This window comes from Schistocerca serialis, chromosome 1 (assembly GCF_023864345.2).
Source record: "Schistocerca serialis cubense isolate TAMUIC-IGC-003099 chromosome 1, iqSchSeri2.2, whole genome shotgun sequence".
Lineage (NCBI taxonomy): Eukaryota > Metazoa > Arthropoda > Insecta > Orthoptera > Acrididae > Schistocerca > Schistocerca serialis.
Window position 1 is genome coordinate 673928088 of NC_064638.1, and position 20602 is coordinate 673948689.

Here is a 20602-nt window from a genome sequence, read left to right on the forward strand (position 1 = left end):
CTCTTGCTTCATAAGATAATTCATCATTGAGCCTAGGGAGGGGTTCCTCTTACGTAAAAGACACCTATGAGCATGCCATACATACCTTTGTACCAGAGTAGCTACTTTGTCTGTGGCTACACACCTGATCTACAATTCTCCATCTGATAGTGGAGGCTGAGAAATGTGCATCAGAGATCATTGCAGAATTGTTTAAGACTAGTTTACGCCTACTTGGCTCCAAACAAGAGGACCACAGTTGGTTGTGGATATGATGCTGTAGTGAGACATGCTTCCAACTCATGAGTGAGGTTAGCTGCCTAAATCATTTCAACCAACTATCTAAAAGAACTGGTGATGGCCTCAGTACCAAGGCAGCAAGCATCATTCGTGCCAACAAGAGCTATGATACACAGCCAGTTGCACCCACTGGATTGAATAGCTGCCAACAGAGCCTTCTGCACATCTTGGACAAGATGTTCTGGTATACATACTGAATGCACACTGGCCTTTTCCGTCCTCTCATTTCCCTGAGTGGCTCTCTTATAAGTCCTCTTCTGTCAGTATATTAAAGAGAGTCTACCTGTACTAAAAGAAGACAACGATGCCCACTGCGGGCTCCAGGATAATATTGTGTATTTCAGGTATTTATTGTGAAAAACTTAGTGTGAAAAATTTATTGTGAATTACTAGTAATACATATTAGGCCTACCCAAGAAAAATTAAACCTATCTTGCAGCAATTCTTCTTCCTTGGCTATTTTTACTCATATTGAGTGACATCTTTCAACAGCCAAATTGCACCATCAGGATTATCAGTTGGAACCTAAAATAAAGAAGTAAACATTATAAATTATTCTGAAGAAAGTTCTCATCTAACATACTAAAAAAATCACAAAGAACCTTGTTTTTATAAGAGTACAGTAGTAAGATCAGATAGCAGTACCTGAGCAGCAAATGTCAACCATTAAGCCTCTCACTGTTTTCATCCTACTTCCATCACTTCCATCTTGCACTGATTTCATTTAGAATTCTGTTGTTCTTAGCAACCTCAACAATTTACGTAGTGAAATATTTGAATCTTACAGTTCCCCCCTCTGTTGTTCATTCCAGTGTCAAACCAACCATTATTGGATGCCTTAGCTAATGAGACTTCAGTTATATTTCATGAATTAAATCCAACAAATCCCAAGGAAATGAGTATCTGGTGCATGACGACACATGAAAAATACCAACTTCACTGAGATAAAATATAATGAAATGACTTAACTTACAGTGTTAATATTAATTATAAACTAAGCTTTAATTTTTATGAGTTTCTATGAAAATAATCTTTTTTGAAGAAAAAGGAAATTCCAGAATGAAATAAGTGTGTGTGTGTGTGTGTGTGTGTATTTCTGTTTCCAAAGTGTTTGAAAACTAAAAGTTTAGCAGTCTTTGCATTGTGTCTAGAAACTCAGTGCATCCTCTATGGTGTGAGAAGCAATCTATCCATTTTTTTCATATTGTTGAGGTACAAGAAGTTTGGTAAGAGATGGATCCACAGCCTTCATGTCATAGTTAAACATTGTAATGATCCCTTGTGGTTGTCAATCTTTTTTGTTATTTATCTAAAAACAAAGATGATGTGACTTACCAAATGAAAGTGCTGGCAGGTCGACAGACACACAAACAAACACAAACATACACACAAAATTCAAGCTTTCGCAACAAACTGTTGCCTCATCAGGAAAGAGGGAAGGAGAGGGAAAGACGAAAGGATGTGGGTTTTAAGGGAGAGGGTAAGGAGTCATTCCAATCCCGGGAGCGGAAAGACTTACCTTAGGGGGAAAAAAGGACGGGTATACACTCGCACACACACACATATCCATCCACACATATACAGACACAAGCAGACATTTATAAGTCTGCTTGTGTCTGTATATGTGTGGATGGATATGTGTGTGTGTGCGAGTGTATACCCGTCCTTTTTTCCCCCTAAGGTAAGTCTTTCCGCTCCCGGGATTGGAATGACTCCTTACCCTCTCCCTTAAAACCCACATCCTTTCGTCTTTCCCTCTCCTTCCCTCTTTCCTGATGAGGCAACAGTTTGTTGCGAAAGCTTGAATTTTGTGTGTATGTTTGTGTTTGTTTGTGTGTCTGTCGACCTGCCAGCACTTTCATTTGGTAAGTCACATCATCTTTGTTTTTAGATATATTTTTCCTACGTGGAATGTTTCCCTCTATTATAATCATATCATTTTTTGTTATTTATTGTGACTGCTATTTTGAACATTTCATAATCTAGCTGTTAAGGGAATAATTTGAACAATAAAATATGGGCATACTGCTGCTGTGGGTTTTTCATAGTTCTGTGGATATTTATCTGTTGTGTGGCCTGCACAACAGTGGCGCACATTTAAAGTTTGGAATAGAGAGTGTATTATGCCTTGTGAATATTTCCATTTATTTTATGTGCTTGAAGATTATAAATGGTCAAAATTGTTGTAAATGTTAATGAACTTGTTTAATAATTTGGAGTTCCGCAACATATAATACTTAATTCACTCTTACAGACTTCAGTACTATTTATAAGATATTTGATATACTGTGGTAGGCTGCTGAGTACATGTGCACCCATGTATCCGACTCCTTCCTGTGCCTATAGAAGATGTTAGAGAAGTTTCTAGTCATAAATGGATATTTGTACTGTCAACTTCTTTGACCAAAGACAAATTATAATAGTATGATCTGAAGAACATCAACCTTTATGTACGATTAATGTGAAATATTAAAAACATCATTTCTGAAAGAAGTTTTTGTAGGATGTTCTGGAGCTAAGCTTACATACATAATTTATACAAAATACTTCCATATTTTGCAAATATTACCTGTGCAAATCAAGTTTCCATAAAATATGATTCTATAACTTATTAGCAAATGTAAATACGTAGAATAAACAATGTCATCTTAACAGTAACAGTGCATGCTGCATATGTTGTTGAACCAAGACACTTCACTGGTTTTGAGTGTGTGCTTTTTAGTTCAGGGGCGAGCTAAACTCAAGTGGAGATGTGTTGTGGCCAGGCCCATCCCAGACTGCCACATGCATGCACCATTGCCCTTCCCCACACCATGTGGACCTTTTCTTTGTACTTTGATTAACAGAAACATGCATAATTTGGAAATGCATGTATGTGTATATTTTTTTTTAAAAAAAAAAAAAAAAAAAAAAAAAAAAAAAAAAAAAAAAAAAAAAAGAAAGGAGAAGAAGATAGGTATAGAATGGAAGTTTGTTCCAGCACCTTGGCACCTGGAGGTGAAAGCCTTGGAATGTTTCATCAACCCATTGGTGTCCCCATGTCTTTAAATTCATTTTTTACTGTGTATGTCCTAAGTGTTGTAGCATAACTATGTTGATCTGTGTAGTTGTAATATGTACTAAATGGTATTCAAGACACAAAAATGTTTCAAGAGAGAGAAATTGTTACTCTTTCACACAGCCACAGAGAGGAAATGATAGCAAACATATGAAATAAATATACCAAATCAAAGGAAATGGAACCAAGAAACAAGGATAGCTCCTCCCCCTTACAGGACACACTAAAAATTTAATACAATGCTATCAGTTCAGAACACAATTTGTAATGTATTCATTCTGGCCCCACCTTGGGACCATTCTCTTCATGACTGAATATGTCAGGATTAATTTCTGGACTCTGGTGGAAATGGCTGTTGTCCAGCCTGGAGATGATGGGTTGACCTTTCCACAATCTTTTTAAGTGGTCTGCGGTCAGAGCCTATTATGCTGGATTAAGGACTAATAAATTTCTTATAATAACAAATGTTTTACATCTGTTGAAAATAAACTTGCAAAAAGTGCTTGCTGGAGCAGCACTTTGCACAGAAACGCCATTACCATGAACAGGAAAGAGCCAATGAAAATTCCTATAGCCTGTTTCCGGGGATGATTGGCTGAAAGAGCTGAACATTGAAACAATTTAGTTAATCTACTAAGAGTACATGAAACAGGATTAGACCAGCAGCATCACAGATGTAGGAGGCAACTAAGGGCCCTTTGCAGCACAGTTGTGTTAAATGTCAAGTATGTCTAGTTAGGATCACATGATTCTCAGTAATCAGTTAAGTTGCTCTGCCAGTATGGAAAACTTTGAAAGAGTCTGAAAGTGTGTTACTATGTGTGAGTGTTGAATTCTGCTTGATATCCAGTTTCCTGGGCAATGTTCTGATTTAGTGAGACTGCACATTGTAATGTTTCTTTGTCTTTTTGGGGTCTTTGGTTTAGGTGGAGTTGAGTGGATGCCAGTATGGCATTTGTAAGAAACATAAAAGTAGGCTGAGCGCCAAACCTATAAGAAGATGCGTAAAAATTAGAAAAGCATAAATATGTACAAACAATTTTATATTTGGAGTCGGCAAGTGGTAGATGTGAAGACAAGAGTGCCAAATAAGTAATGTTATTGTTGGAAGATTATAAAAGTAGCCTTAGTGCAAATAGGAAGTGAAATTATATACTTGTGTTTATTTGTGATCAAGAATAAATTTGTCTGATAAATAGTATTTGGCTTATCCATGGTGTTGGAAGAGATTATTGCTCCAAATGTCTAAAGCGATGAGGGATCTGGTATTTGAATGTTCAATGTTTGCTCCCCCACAGCGATAACTTAAAGGTGGCAACAAGTCATTGGACAATCCTTGGTGAAGTATTGTAAGGGGTAAAATAAACAAAGAATGATATTAAAATTAAAAACTGGTGGTGAGTTGACTTGGGGTACATGCTAACAGTAGACGGGAGGCTAACTATTGTCAAGTCGCTAATAGGAGTGAAACACACATTCAAAACAGTGTTCAGTGGATGGTGAACTGGATAAATGAAATGTGTTTAAACAATTGAAGAACGGAAGAAATTACAAGAATCCCAGGGTTCAACTTTCAATGTTACAGAGCAAAGTACACTATGTAGCCATACCAGTTCAAGACAATGAAAAGCAAGTGACACAAGAAGCAATGCTATAGTTTGCCTAGCAATGCTGCAGTAAAATATTTGAGTGTAACAGTCATATTTTTTGGGGCTTGGCATAGCATGTGATGATCTGGAGTGAACGGATTAGAACTGTACTTTAAGTGTTTATTCAAGTGAAAGGGCAGCTGTTAAGAGTATCAGTGCAGTTATCAGTATGTCCAAAACAGAAGAAATATTTGGAGATGTAATAAGGACCAGGAGGAGAATAAAGTGGAATAAGGGGGCAAATCTAATGATTTTTGGATTGTAGTGAAATCAAAATGGGAGATAGTGATATGTACAGCAGAGCACCTAGTTCAGGGTCATGTGGAGGTCATCAAAAGGAACACATGCCTTTTAATGAATTATGGGGAGAACAATGGAAAACGTTTTGGAGAAGACAGGAGTTAAAGAGGAGGAGAGCGATGGAGGAATAAAAGCTAAGAGAAGAGTTAATGGATGATCAAGTGTAAAAGATACTAAGAGGATTTGCACAATATTTACCATTATATAGTGAGTCAGAAGAAAGTAGAAAAGCACTAGAAATTTAACAGCCAAGAGAAGAGGATGAATGGGAAGAATGATAGAAAAATGGCAGAAGAAGAAAGGAGATGTTAAAGCCAGGATTTACAGATTAGGTACAGAACTACAGAGACTAAATCAGACTAAAACAGTTGCAGCCATGGACTTCCAGACTTATTGCCTTTAATATTGGTAGGTGATTCATGGATGGTTGACCTGATTCTCAGTTTTCTCTGTGAAAGTGGTTTTTATTCTCAGTTATAAGGTTTTAATCTGACTACAGAGCAAGGCCAGGATGGTTAGGGCTAGGGTATCTCCTACTGTATGCTAGATCTGGGGGTTCTTGGCTCCACCTCTTTGACCATGCTACTCTTTCATTACTCTTTCACTCACTTTTAATCACCTTTACACTTGGGTTGCCTCCTTTCTGCTGCACCCAATTTTCTGTTCTAGGAGACTCTGTTGAATAATGGACACTCTTGACTGTAATGGATCAAGCATGGAATAGCTGTGAGTAGGATGTTTTCTGTAGAATGTAGAGCCCTGAGAATGTCCACCTGCTGATTTTCCTATTTACTTCATCTTGCTATTATTTCTCGTAGTACAAAAGATGTCCATTATGTGTTTAGCCTTCTCAATTTTACTGTTATTAATCTCCCAACTAGACCAGTGGATGTCTCTACTTCTGGATCAAGAGACTGATGACTTTGTTGATTGATCTTTTCCCCTCCCATTCTCTCCTCTAAATCTACCAATGAATGAAGTGCTTTGAGCAAGTACAAATTTATGCAAGGAAGAAAATTCAAAAGAAAAGAAAGACATACAATCAGTGCAAACTAATGTAATCAAAATAAAGGAGATTGTAACAATAACAAATGAAATGTGTGATGGACTATATAACCAAGAGTGAAGAATGAGGTCACAGAGGACAATACAGAAATGGAAGACAAACAGGAATACACTGAATAGGAATTAGATACAGTGTCAAGTAGCAAACACAGTGAAACTACTGTGGTAGATGGTCACTCGCAGTTAAGCAAAATCAGCAAATTTTATCTACAAGGTGCAGTCCATCCTGTCACATTTTTTACAAAATTCAGAGGGTTAGCCTGTCAATTGTACTGAAGAAGAAAACATCAAAACTGTATCATCAAAGTTAACAGAAGACACAGAAGTGTGTGACGCACATGCTCACAAAAATGACAGTAACAACTGAGCAGATTCTGAAGCAGTATTTTTGGAAGAAGTGTGCTCAGAAGAGAAACAAAATTAAATAATGTGGACACTAGTAAATGAACCCAAAATGCTGGACAAAGAACAAATCAGAGGAAATAGATGGTGATAAAAAAAAGAATGAAACAAGGATAAGATTGTAAAACAGAATAAGTTAGAAGATCTGCATCTAACTTGAAAGCACCAAATGGGCACCAAAAAAGGAGAGATGAAATAGTGTTCTACAGTATGAAAATAATGAAAGAATGAAAAACTGATTGCTATCATGTTACGTTATAGTGACAGACTGTACCTGGTGGTTTCTCATACAAATTTTAGCATGTAAATGACATTATAATTTTCAAAATGTTACTTGTGATGAAAGGGAATTAGTGAAGTGGCAATGACAAGTAAAAGTGATTGCATGTCAGTGGTTGAAATTATGTTGGAAGCTTAAGTACAGCTTGTTTTTACTACATGCTTTGACTTTTCAGGAGCTAATGGCAACAGCAGAAGTAAGGGCAAGTATTAGCCAATGCATGCATGAGGTAGGACTGCTCCCATCCACCAACCAAGGAGCTGAGAGTGTCTGCATGCCCCATGCAGTGGGCACACATGGGGTCACAAGATGTGGCTACACATTTGCAGGGCCCCATCGCTAGCCATGCAGAGAGAGTGTTGACCTACGGCCACTCGTGCCAAACCAGCCACTGATTATTAACAAAATTATGTTCCAGTGGGGAATGTGCAACCCTCCTTACCACAACATACCAAGAGATAAATATCATCATGCTACTAAACTACAATGCTTCTGTGTGTGAGTAGTAATGGGAAGAGAAGTGCATTTCAATTAAAGTTTTGTAGATTTCTGTTCTATTGACTTTCAGCAGACAATTAATAGTGGAGTATATACAATATTACTTGGCAACTAGCAGCATAGATGTTGAGGTAGGGGAGAGGACAATGCCAGTGATGAGGGCATCCTTGCTGGTGGGGCAGCATGGTAATGGAGGTTTAGTTCTACAGCTTAAGCATGTACACTTGTGTGTATCTCACAGACACAGCTAGCAAGTCAGCAAATGATTGTAACAGGCTATGCCAGGACAAACAGTAATTTGACAAGTCAGCTGTTTGTTATTAACCCTTGACCAGGTGAGCTGTGTTTCATAACACAAGTGGGCTTGCAGCACACTCTGTACAAATGTAAATAGTAGTGGTCTTTGTGTAGTCAAGGTAAATATGTATGAGCAAAAACACAATGACAAAAGAAACTTACAATGTATGAGCTAAAGCACTGTTTCATTAAACGACAATAAAATACACTTTCATTGTATCACTCTTTTGCTGTGTGCAAGTGTTAACCCACAGAAATGACCCACTCGAAGCACTGAACAGCACAGTTGCTTCCTAACCCAGCCAAGTGCTTGTTCAATTACTAATTCTCTCATAGATATCTGCCTCATTATGGGCTTGAGCTGTTAGCTCATAACCTGGGTCATTTTCATGCTTGGATTGTAAATTTTTTCTTTTATAGTTTACTGTTTATTTTATGTTACTGCTGCTCATTTGGATGTATGACAATACAGTTTATCAATACGTTAGTTGATGTAATAACGAAGGAACGGTACAAGAAAATGTTATTTGTGGTTGACACAATTTATAGATAGGCATGCCTGCTTGAGGGTTAAAACACACAATGTGTTACATTATGCTGAAATCACAACAGAATGAGTGATCAATATACTTGTAAAATGTTTTCTTTCCTTCTAGTTGCCATATTGAAATTATCTTCCTCTGCAAAAACAAAGTGGAGTTTACACAACTTCATCTCACTAATATACTAATGCAGTTAAAATTGTGACAGAACCCTGAAGCAGTCTATTACTAGACAAACAATTGAGGACAAGTCAGGATGGTAGCTTATGAAAAACCCATGCTCACTATAAAAATAAATCTGTGATTCCTTCACTTATTTTATTGCAACCCTGTACTATTTCTCATCTCACAAACTGTCAATGGCCCTCAAAAGAATTACATCATCATTTCATTGAAAAAATCTGTAGTTACATGTAAATTACTGTAGATAAGAAAGTTTTCATGTTAACTATATTACAAAGCTATCATCTGCCAAAAACTCGATTTGATATCTCAAATCGTTTGACATATGAGTGATTTTATAAATTTACCACTTTCACTCTAACTGAGCACATGACTGGAAGTGAGTGAAATACATATAGTCACTTTTCTTGAGACTGGAGATAGTTATAGACCTTGTCTCAAGTTACATTTCATATACAACAATGTATGGCCTAATACCCACCAATGAAAATTCAAAGCAACCACAGTTTTCATTGGAAACTATCTGAATTTTTGCACATTACTCTACTTAATATAGAAATATCACAATGTCTATTACTGTTAATGAAATGATAGGCAGTTCATTTTGTAACACATGAATGAGGCTATGAGAACTGTGAGAGAATCCTGTAGGACAGATTCTTTAAAATAATTTGAAAAAGGCTGCAGTTTAGCTGATGTGGAAAGTAACTGTCTCATTCATAACAGCTGAAGTGCACAGCTCAGTAAGCGATAGCAAACTGAGGTGGCCATCCCTAGGGTTTACTTGCCGACTGCTGAGAATGAGGTTGCATTTCTGTGCATCTGCATCTACATGGATACTCTGCAAATCACATTTAAGTGCCTGGCAGAGGATCCATCAACTCACCTTCACAATAATTCTATATTATTCCAGTCTCGTATAGTTCATGGAAAAAACAAACACTATATCTTTCTGTGCCAGCTCTGATCTCCCTCATTTTATTATGATGATCAGTTTTCCCCATGTAGTGTAGCATCAGCAAAGTATTTTTGCATTTTCAGGAGAAAGTTGATGTTTGAAATGTCTTTATCAGCATACTCCATCAGTCCTATCTGGTATGGATCCCACACTGCAGCAGTATTCAAAAAAAGGATTGATAAGCATAGTGTATGCAGTCTCTTTAGTGAATCTGTTACATTTTCTAAGTGTCCTGCCAATGAAGCACAGTCTTTGGTTAGCCTTCCACACAACATTTTCTATGTGTTCCTTCTAATTTAAGTTGTTCATAATTGTAATTCCTAGGTATTTAGCTGAATTTGGTGCCTTTAGATTTGACTGATTTATCACATAATCAAAGTTTAATGGCTTCCTTTTAGCACTCATGTGGATTTTTTTCACACTTTTTGTTATTTAGCGTCAATTCCCAATTTTTGCACCATACAGATATCTTTTCTAAATTGTTTTGCAATTTGTTTTGATCTTCTGGTGACTTTACTAGTCGATAAATGACAGCATCATCTGCAAACAACCTAAGACGGGTGCTCAGATTGTCTCCTAAATTGTTTATATAGACAAAAGGCCTATAACACTACCTTGGGGAACACCAGAAATAACTTCTGTCTTACTCAATGACTTTCCATCAGTTACTTTTAACTGTGAGCTCTCTGACAGGAAATCACAAAATCCAGTCACATAACTTGAGACAATACTCCATAAGCATGCAATTTCACTACAAGCCGCTTGTGTGGTACAGTGTCAAAAGTGTTCTGGAAATCTAGAAATATGGTATCAATTTGAAATCCCTTGTCAATAGCACCCAACACTGCATGTGAGTAAAGAGCCAATTGTGTTTCACAAGAATTATGTTTTCTAAATCTGTGTTGACTGTGTGTCAATAGACCATTCTATTTAAGGTAATGCATAATGTTTAAATACAATACATGTTCCAAAATCCTGCTGCATATTGAAGTTAATGATATGGGCCTGTAATTTAGTGGATTACTCCTACTACCTTTCTTGAATATTGGTGTGACCAGTGCAACTTTCCAGTCTTCGGGTATGGATTTTTTGCTGAACAAATGGTTTTATATGATCATTAAGTATGGAGCTAGTGTATCAGCATTCTCTAAAAGGAACCTAACTGGTATACAGTCTAGACTGGAAGACTTGCTTTTGTTAAGTGATTTAAGCTGCTTCACTACTCCAGGGATATCTGTTTCTATGTTACTCATGTTTGCAGCTGTTCTTGATTCACATTGTGGACTATTTACTTTATCTTCTTTGGTGAAGTTGCTTTGGCAGCACTGTCATTGATAGTATTTCCATTGCTATCATACAGACAAGGCATAGATTGTGTCTTGCCACTAGCATACTTCTCATATGACCAGAATATCTTTGGATCTTCTGCCAGGTTTTGAGACAAAGTTTCATTGTTATATTGCACAAGCTCTAACATTGTCAATGTAGTGCACGTGAAAATGAAAACCTAATGATAACTTTGACTCAATATGATGCAGTTGCAAAGATATAATAGTCAAATACGTGTAATATATTGAGTTTCAATATCTGTAAAACTGAATTATAATTCAGGTTATGCTTCTTGTTAGATTATCTTGGTTAATAGTGAAACTTGTTTATTATTATTGGTATTGTTGTTATTATTGTTGAATATTCTTATGTTTAAATCAAGGGACACTACATTTTGCAGTTAGGGTGGATCTGGTGCATGCATATACATGTAATGCTTTGTTTAGGTATAACATGATAAATGTGTTACCAATAACCCATACAGATTACAAAAATGTGTGTGTGTGTGTGTGTGTGTGTGTGTGTGTGTGTGTGTGTGCTTGCGAGCAAGCGAGCGTGTGTTTTCTGCACCTCCTCCACAATTGCTGGACCGAATTCAGCCAAACTTGGTACACATAAACCTTACAGTCATGTGACAGTCACTGCATTGGAAGAACCACCCACTGGTTGGAGATAGGGGTAGAAAAGAAGGGTAGTCTGTGGCACATGAATTCCCATGCTTAAGTCATCCATATCTGAGAATGAGAGTACTCAGTGACTTGTAACAAGTTTTACACACAACTTAATGCCTTAACAAATTCTTTTCTTACTATCAATCCCTACAACATGATGAAAGGAAAAATGTTAATCACTAACTACTTTTTAGCTGTTAATGCACTAAAAGTACTACATGAGGCATGACATTATAGCTTCTTACTTCTTTACTACTAACTGTGTTCACGACACATTTTACAGACAGTATGCACGTGTACCACTGAATGTAACTGCAAAATTATATCACTGTAAGACACATATTTTGGGAGATATGATGTCATAAATATGAAGGACAAGGGTCATTCAATAATTAAAGAGACAAATTGGTCTGGGGAAAAAACTGTTAGTAGGGCAAGCTTGGTACTTTTATGGCTTTAAGTTGGCATCACTGGGATGAGCCCTGATCAGATGATGTATCAACATTGTTTTGTTTATAACATTAAAAATACACTTCAAGCTGGGGAGTCTACTTGAATGTCCACATTCATTGAACAACATTCTTTACGAATTTTTTACTTGCTGAAGGCAAGAAACTGGTGAATATATACTGAAGAATGTCTAAAGTTCCTGGTGAAGGTTGCATGAATCATGAAAATTTTTACAAGAGGGTAGAGCAGTTCAAAAATGATCATGACTCAGTGACTGACGAACACCGTTCTGGCCGATAAGTGCAGTTGCAGCCCCGTCACTTGAAAGTTGAATTGATAACATTATTTGTGCATCCCATCATGTGACTGTGGAAGTGGTAGTTGCTAAGGTTAATGTTAGTACTCGTACAGTTCATAACATTATTTGTAACAAGTTGAAGTACTGAAAAACTGTTTTGAACGCTTGGCATATTTTTTGATTTAACTAAGGCATTTGATTGTGTTGATCACAAAATATTGCTCCAGAAGTTGGACCATTACGGAATACGGGGAGTAACTCACAATTGGTTCACCTCTTACTTTAGCAACAGGCAGCAAAAGGTCATTATTCACAATGTTGAAAACGGCTGTGATGTGGAGCCTGAGTGGGGTACTGTCAAGTGGGGGGTGCCCCAGGGATCAGTGTTGGGGCTACTCCTGTTCCTTATTTATATAAATGATATGCCCTCTAGTATTACAGGTAACTCTAAAATATTTCTGTTTGCTGATGACACTAGCTTGGTAGTAAAGGATGTTGTGTGCGACATTGGCTCAGTTTCAAATAGTGCAGTACATGACCTCAGTTCACGGCTTGTAGAAAATAAACTAATGGTAAATCACAGTAAGACTCAGTTTTTACAGTTTCTAACATACAATTCAACAAAACCTGACGTTTCAATTTCACAGAATGGGCATATGATTAGTGAAACTGAACAGTTCAAATTTCTAGGTGTTCAGATAGATAGTAAGCTGTCGTGGAAAGCCCACATTCAAAATCTTGTTCAAAGACTTAATACTGCCATTTATACTATTCGAATGGTATCAGAAGTGAGTGACTGTTCGACATGAAAATTAGTCTACTTTGCTTAGTTTCATTCACTATTGTCGTATGGTATTATATTTTGGGGTAACTCTTCTCATTCTAAAAGGATATTTTTGGCTCAGAAATGGGCGGTTCAGGCAATAAGTGGTGTTAGTTCACGAACCACTTGTCAACCTCTGTTCACAAGTCTGGGTATTTTGACATTGGCCTCTCAATACACATATTCCTTATTGTCATTTCTTGTTACCAATATTAGTTTATTCCTAAGAATAAGCAGATTTCACTCGTTTAATACTCAGCAGAAATCAAACCTGCATTTGGATTGGACTTCCTTAACTCTTGTGCAAAAAGGTGTGCAGTATACTACTGCATCCATTTTCAATAAGCTGCCACTCGAATTCAAAAATCTTAGCAGTAATCCACGTGCTTTCAAATCGAAACTGAAGAGTTTCCTCATGGGTCACTCCTTCTATTCTGTCGAGGAGTTCCTTGAAAAATTAAGCTGATTTCTATTGTATTGCTGACAGCGTTTAATTAAACTTATGGACTGACTTTTTTAAGGTTCATGAACATTTATTTTTATCTGTTATTACGTTTATGTTATAATTTCAAGTACTGACACGTTCCATGACCTTGGAGATTTGCTCCTCAATTTGGTCCTATGGAACTTGGCAAGTAAATAAAAATTAATAAATAAAAATCTGTGCAAAATGGGTCCTAAAGGAGCTGACATACCTACACAAGGAAACAAGGTTGAGAGTGTGCACAGAGCTAAAGGAATGTTATGAAAGAGAAGGTGAGCACTTCCTCAACAAAATTTTAACTTGTGATGAAACTTGGTTTCACTATTATGAGCCAGAATCAAAAAGACAAAGCATGGAGTGGAAGCACACCAATTCACCTGCCAAGAAAAAATTCAAAACCCAAGCATCAGCAGGAAAAGTCATGTCGACAGTGTTTTGGGATGCTGAAGATCCAATTTTTATGGTTATCTCAATGAGCAGCATAAATGAACAGCCAATACTCCTCAGATTTGCTTTTATACAGGGGAAGCCAGCCATGAGAGAGAAACATCATGGATCTCAGAGGGGTGTTGTGATTCTCCAGCAAGACAACTCACCTCCTCATACTGCTCAACTAACCCATGCAACCATCAACAAAATGGGGAAATGGGCTGGGAGGTACTGCATCATCCCCCTTACAGTCCTGATTTAGCACCAGTGATTTCCATATGCTTGGTGCACTGAATGAGGCATTACACGGGAAGAGGTTCCAGAATAACGAGGACGCAAAAAAGCTTGTGGGAAATTGGTTCAAACATTAAGACAAAGAGTTCTTTGCAGCCAGAATAAAAATCTTGTAGCCCATTGGAACAAGTGCATAAATGTTCAAGGGGATTATATTGAGAAGTAGAAAAAGTATTGTCTTGTAAAAATAAATGCTTTTTTCTCCAGACCAATTTGTCTCTTTAATTATTAAATGACCCTTGTAATATGCCAGGCACTGTACGGTATGGGCATGGACACACAGCTATAAACAAATACCTGGGCAACACAGGATTTCTCCATTGGTCTTGTGATAAATGTGAGTGACTGCAGGGTGAATCAGTAATATTGTGCTAGTTCTATGATTTCAGTTTTCATCAACCAAAGAGTTTCCATTTTTTTAACCTTTTGTTTTACAAATTATCTTGCTGAATCTGAAAAAGATTTTGGGATCTAATGTGTCATTGTCTTTTAGACTTCTTTAGTTTAGGAGGAGTTGAGTGGAGGCCAGTACGTTCAGTGTTTACTCCCCCACACCGAAACCTTACACTGAGATGGCAGAAGTCATGGGATACCTCCTGATATCATGTTGGACCCCATTTTGCCTGGACTAGTGCAGCAACTCGATATGGCATGGACTTCACAAGTCGTTGGAAGTTGCCCACAGCAATACTTGGTCATGCTGCCTCTACAGACTTCCATACTCGTGAAAGTGCTGCTAGCGCAGGATTTTGTGTGACCTCTTGATTGTGTCTGAATAATGTTCAATGGGATTTATGTCAGGTGACCTGGGTGGTCAAATCATTCACTCAATATGTCCAGAATGTTCTTAAAACCAGTCGTGAACATTTGTGGCCTCGTGACATGGCACATTGTCATCCATAAAAATTCCATCATTTGCTGCAAAAGGTCTCCTAGCAGCCAAACAAAAGTATTTCCAGTCAAGTATTGGTTCAGTTGGACCAGAGGACCCAGTCTATTCCATGTAATTACAGCCCACACGATTATGAAGCCCCCATCAGTTTGTACAGTGCCTTGTTGACAACTTAAGTCCATCGCTTCATGCAGACTGTGCCACGCTAGAAACTTACCATCAGCTTTTACCAGCTGAAATCAGGACTCACCTGACAATGTCAAGGTTTTCTAGTCATCTAGTGTGCAACCAATATGGCCATGAGCCCAGAAGGGATGCTGCAGGCAATGTTGTGCTGTTACTTGCATCAGTTATCTGCTGCCATAGTCCAGTAAGGCTAAATGTCACTGCATGCCCTAACGGATATCTTTCTTGTACATACCACATTTATTTCTCTGGTAATTTCATTCAGTGTTGCTTGTCTGTTATCACTGACAACTCCACGCAAATGCCGCTGCTATCATTCATTAAGTGAAGGCCGTTGGCTACTGCCTTGTCCCTGGTGGGAGGTATTTCCTGAAATGTTGTATTCTTGACACTCTTTTGACACTGTGCATCTTAGAATACTAAATTCCCTAATGATTTCCAAAATTAAATGTCGCATGTGTCTAGCCCCAACTACCATTCTGTGTTCAAAGTATATTAATTCCCTTTATGTGGCCATAATCACATCTGAAACCATTTCACATGAATCACTTGAGTACAAATGACAGGTCCACTAATGCACTGCACTTTTATACGTTGTGTAGGTAATACTACCACAATCTGTATATGTGCATATTGCTATCTCATGACTTTTGTCACACAACCCACATCCCTAAGAGTTTGTGGACTATAAGAATGGCTGGCAGTGAGACATTGCACAACAGGACCTCATTGAGGTCAAGAAAGAGGAATGTTTCAAACTGTACAGCTATGAGGCATATGTAATGAGTATCACAATGAAAGAAAAGACACTAAAAGATACCATAAGCTGTGTAGAAATGTAAAAGTGAACATTTTCATTGTATCCATTTTACAAGACCATGATCTAATGGAAAATTAGTTTGCAAATGCAGAAAGAACTACAACAAAAAGTACAAGAAAAGATGTAGTAGTTTGCCAAATATAAAATTTATGGATGCAATGTCACAATTTTTGGAAAAAGTATGATACATGTGACAATAAGTTATAAAAAGTTGTTAGATAGATGACAGTAAAACAAATCAAGCAACAAGTTACAACCATCATAAGCAGCCATAGAAACTAAACCGAGTGTCTCGACAGAAAAATCAACACAAACAGCAGTGTCAGGATAAGCAGCGAAATCATCCAGGAAACTATACTTAGAAGAGGAGCATACACAAACAGAAACAACAGGTAACTCAACAGTGTCCAGAATAGTGAAAGAGGGTCATACATTTTTTGTTAGTATACTTCACATAAATAGCTACGAGTGGTTTCTTTTGTCCTTTAATTTGACTTGTTCCACATCCTTAAAGGCTGTCTTTTATGGCGGGATGTATGGAATATGATGTGTAAATAGAAGGATGAAGAAATGAGGAAACTACTAAATATAGAATGAAAGCTAAAAGAAAAATAAATAAATAAATAAAATCTTAATGCAGAATGCGGAGAAGAGAGCTACAACAGCAATAGATGACACAGATGCACTGGAAATAGTTGTATACAAACCTGTATCTAAATTGTGAAAATACTAATATCAGAAGCTGATGACAAATCCAAGCAGCAGCAGGTAACTCAATATAACTGAAATGAAATGCAGTTGGAACTTTGATTGTAATACAAAGTGAAGAAGGCACTGCAGAGAGAGAGAGAGAGAGAGAGAGAGCGAGTGTGTGTGTGTGTGTGTGTGTGTGTGTGTGTTAGGGGGGGAGGGGGTTCTTTTGCATGCTGTAAAGGGACACCCTTCCTCTAGTATTATTTTTTCTCAACAGAAGTAACTGATACAAGAAATATCCTCAAATTTTTGAATAGGTTATTACTATCTCAGCTGTTTTTTTTTTTTTTTTTAAGAATTTCATATGATTCTGTTCATGATGTATTATATTTCAGCCTAAAATCCGTGAAAAGAAATTACTTTATTTTCATTGTTACAATCGATATGTACTAGCTCTGTATGTACAGTTGAAATTATTTTCTTTTAGAAACACTTAAAATTAATATTATTAATTATACAATCTGATACTAATTATTAAATTCATTTCTGGATTCATTTATAGAATAATAATATAAGTTCATTTGTCAAGAGAATTTGTAAACTCTTTGGAATATTGTTAGTTCCGCACAGTGAGAGAGTATTGGGTGTGCCTCTGAGGGATTGGATGTGTTTTTATTTTTGGAAACAACAATGTAATTTTTGGTTTTGTTGAAGTGTAAATTGTAAAGACAATGTGATATAGAAAAATGCGAGAGAATGAAATTAACATGAAAACAGAAATTACTGCTCAGGCAATTCTTCGGAAGTTATTACATCAATTGGAGCCATGAGAACCTATAATGTCAAAAATTTCAGCTTCAAGAACCAGCCCCTAGACGTGAATAACTAGAGCCAACTATGAGAAAAGAAGATAAGTAAAAATTTATTGTAAATATTACTCCTATCATAGCTTATTAAAAGAATTAACCATAAGGACAGAAACAATCAACAAATGATGTGAGGGAGGGGTAGATTACAACAAGCTGAGTAGACCTGCAAAATGACTCATTCCCACCTCGCTCATGATGTGAAAGATAATGTTTCCTTTACATCTGAAGGGATTTTTTACTGGCCAGAGAAAAAAAATGAACAACTGAGGTGGAAAGTGATACTCTGACAGTTCACCACAAAAATATTGACACAAGAATTACAAGTTCAGTATCCTCAAGCAGAACCCACTGCTTCACAAACTAGATCACTATGACTCACAGAGCACTGGTATAATGAAGCAGAAGTAGCAAATGACTTTTACTCTCTTGTAAAATTTTTTGTAAAAGAAAATCTCATAAAGGCACAGGATCATGTATTACATAAAAAAGTTTTGGACTTTAAAGTCAAATTTGATCTTCAGTTCTTCACAGAAGATAAAAATTTTGAAAGCTGTGATGTAGAATTAATCAGGTAGTAAACGAAATTAACAATGATCTATACACATCAAAAAATGTTTTGCATCACCTCGGTTCTGAGAGTTCTGGAACCTGTACAGAAAATTGGAATAGAGCTCAACATAAACAGCATTTCTACCCTTTTTATTGCTAATGAAACCACACACTGCATGTTGTACTACCATACAGTGAAACCTTCAGAAGTGGTGGTACACACTGGTACCTCAAATACCCAGTAGCACTTCCTCTCGCATTGATGCGTGCCTGTATTCATCATGGCATACTATCTGCAAGTTCATCAAGGAACTGTTGGTCCAGATTGTCCCACTCTTCAAAGGCGATTTGGCATAGATCCCTTAGAGGGGTTGGTGGGTCACGTCATCCATAAAAAGCCCTTTTCAACCTTCCCGGGCATGTTTGATACGGTTTATGTCTGGAGAACATGCTGGTCACTCTAGTTGAGCGATGTCATTATCGTGAAGGAAGTCATTCACAAGGTGTGCTTGATGGGGGCATGAATTGTCACCAATGAAGACAAATGCCTTGCCAATATGCTGCCGATATGGTTGCACTACCAATTAGAGGATGGCATTCATGTATTGTACAGCCAATACTGCGCCTTCCATGACCACCAGCGGCGTACGTCGGCCCCACATAATGCCACCTCAAAATAGCTGGGAACCTCCACCTTGCTGCAATCACCAGACAGTGTGTCTATGGCATTCAGCCTGACCAGGTTGCTTACAAACATGTCTCCGACATTTGTCTGGTTCTAGGCATATGCAACACTCATTGTCGAAGAGAACGTGATGGCAATTGTGAATGGTCCATTTGGCATGTTGCTGGGCCCACCTGTACCTCGCTGCATGGTGTCATGGTTGCAAAGATGGACCTCACCGTGGACGTCAGGGGTGAAGTTGCACATCATGCAGCCTATTGTGCACAGTTTGAGTTGTAATATGAGTCCTGTGGCTGCACAAAAAGCATTAATCAATATGGTGGCGTTACTGTCAGGGTTCCTCTGAGCCATAATTCATAGGTAGCAGTCATCCACTGCAGTAGTAGCATTTGGGCAGCCTGAGCGAGGCATGTCATCGACAGTTCCTGTCTCTCTGTATCTCCTCCATGCCTGAACAACATTGCTTTGATTCACTCTGAGATGCCTGGACACTTCCCTTGTTGGGAGCCCTTCCGGACACAAAGTGACAATACGGACATGATTGAACCATGATATTGACTGTCTAGGCATGGTTGAACTACAGATAACAAGAGCCGTGTACCTCTTTCCTGGTGGAATGACTGGAGCTGATCGGCTGTTGTACCCCTTTCATCTAATAGGCACATCTCATGCATCATTGTTTACGTCTTTGGGTGGGCTTAGTGACTTCTCTGAACAGTCAAAGGGACTGTGTCTTTGATACAATATCCACAGTCAACTTCTATCTTCAGGAGTTATGGGAACCGGGTTGAGGCAAAACTCTTTTTCATGTGTATATGTGCATTTCCTGCTCCCCTAAAATTTTAATGCATTTTTCAGTCATTTAACCCAGTCTATTAATAAGCATTACAACTATGGAGTGCCATTTTATATGACAACATAAAGACAAATAGGCCATTAAAAACTGTCAGAAGACTCTTATACAGGGTGGTCCATTGATGGTGACTGGGCCAAATATCTCATGAAATAAGCTTATTTTGTGAGATATTTGGCCCGGTCACTATCAATGGACCGGACTGAATATATTAAACATTGTGTATAGCTTTTTGTACTACATACAATGCAGGAAAATATAATTGTTATTTACCATAAAGAAGAGACATTAAGTTGCAGACAGACACAATCAAAAGACACTTATATAAAGCTTATGGCCATAGCCTTCATCAGCAAAAGAGAAACACACATCATTCTTACACACAAGAAGCACACTTCATGCACACAAGAATGCCAACTCCAGCATTTCGGGCCAGAATGCAACTATCACATGGGATGCAAGCAGCAATCTGGAGGGGGCAGAGAAGGGAAAACGATAGTAGTGTATGGGTGGGGAGAGAGATGCAGGGTGTCTGGCAGAGTGTGCAGGGACTAGAATGCCAACAGGCACAGGCTCAGGAGGTTGTGGGGTAGTGAGGTTGGGAAAAAAAGGAGTGAAAAAGGAGAGGAGTTGAGAAAGACAGTTGGATGCATTGGCAGAGGGTGGCAACCAAAGAGGGAGGGGGACAAGAATTGGGAGAAGATGATAGCACAGAGGGGGTGGAAACTGTTGGGTGGAGGGTGTGGGGACAATAAGTTACATAAGT

At 37.9% G+C, this 20602-nt stretch overlaps 1 protein-coding gene across 1 annotated transcript in view; it reads right to left on the reverse strand.

Annotated features, from left to right (window-relative positions):
* Positions 1 to 707: 707 nt before the first annotated feature.
* Positions 708 to 20602, reverse strand: part of LOC126423201 (retinoid-inducible serine carboxypeptidase-like) — a 123037-nt gene continuing 103142 nt past the window's right edge. The window contains exon 10 of the mRNA XM_050087248.1: positions 708 to 804. Within this exon, the coding sequence (XP_049943205.1) occupies positions 742 to 804 (63 nt within the window). The 3' untranslated portion in view covers positions 708 to 741. The remainder of the gene's footprint in view (positions 805 to 20602) is intronic.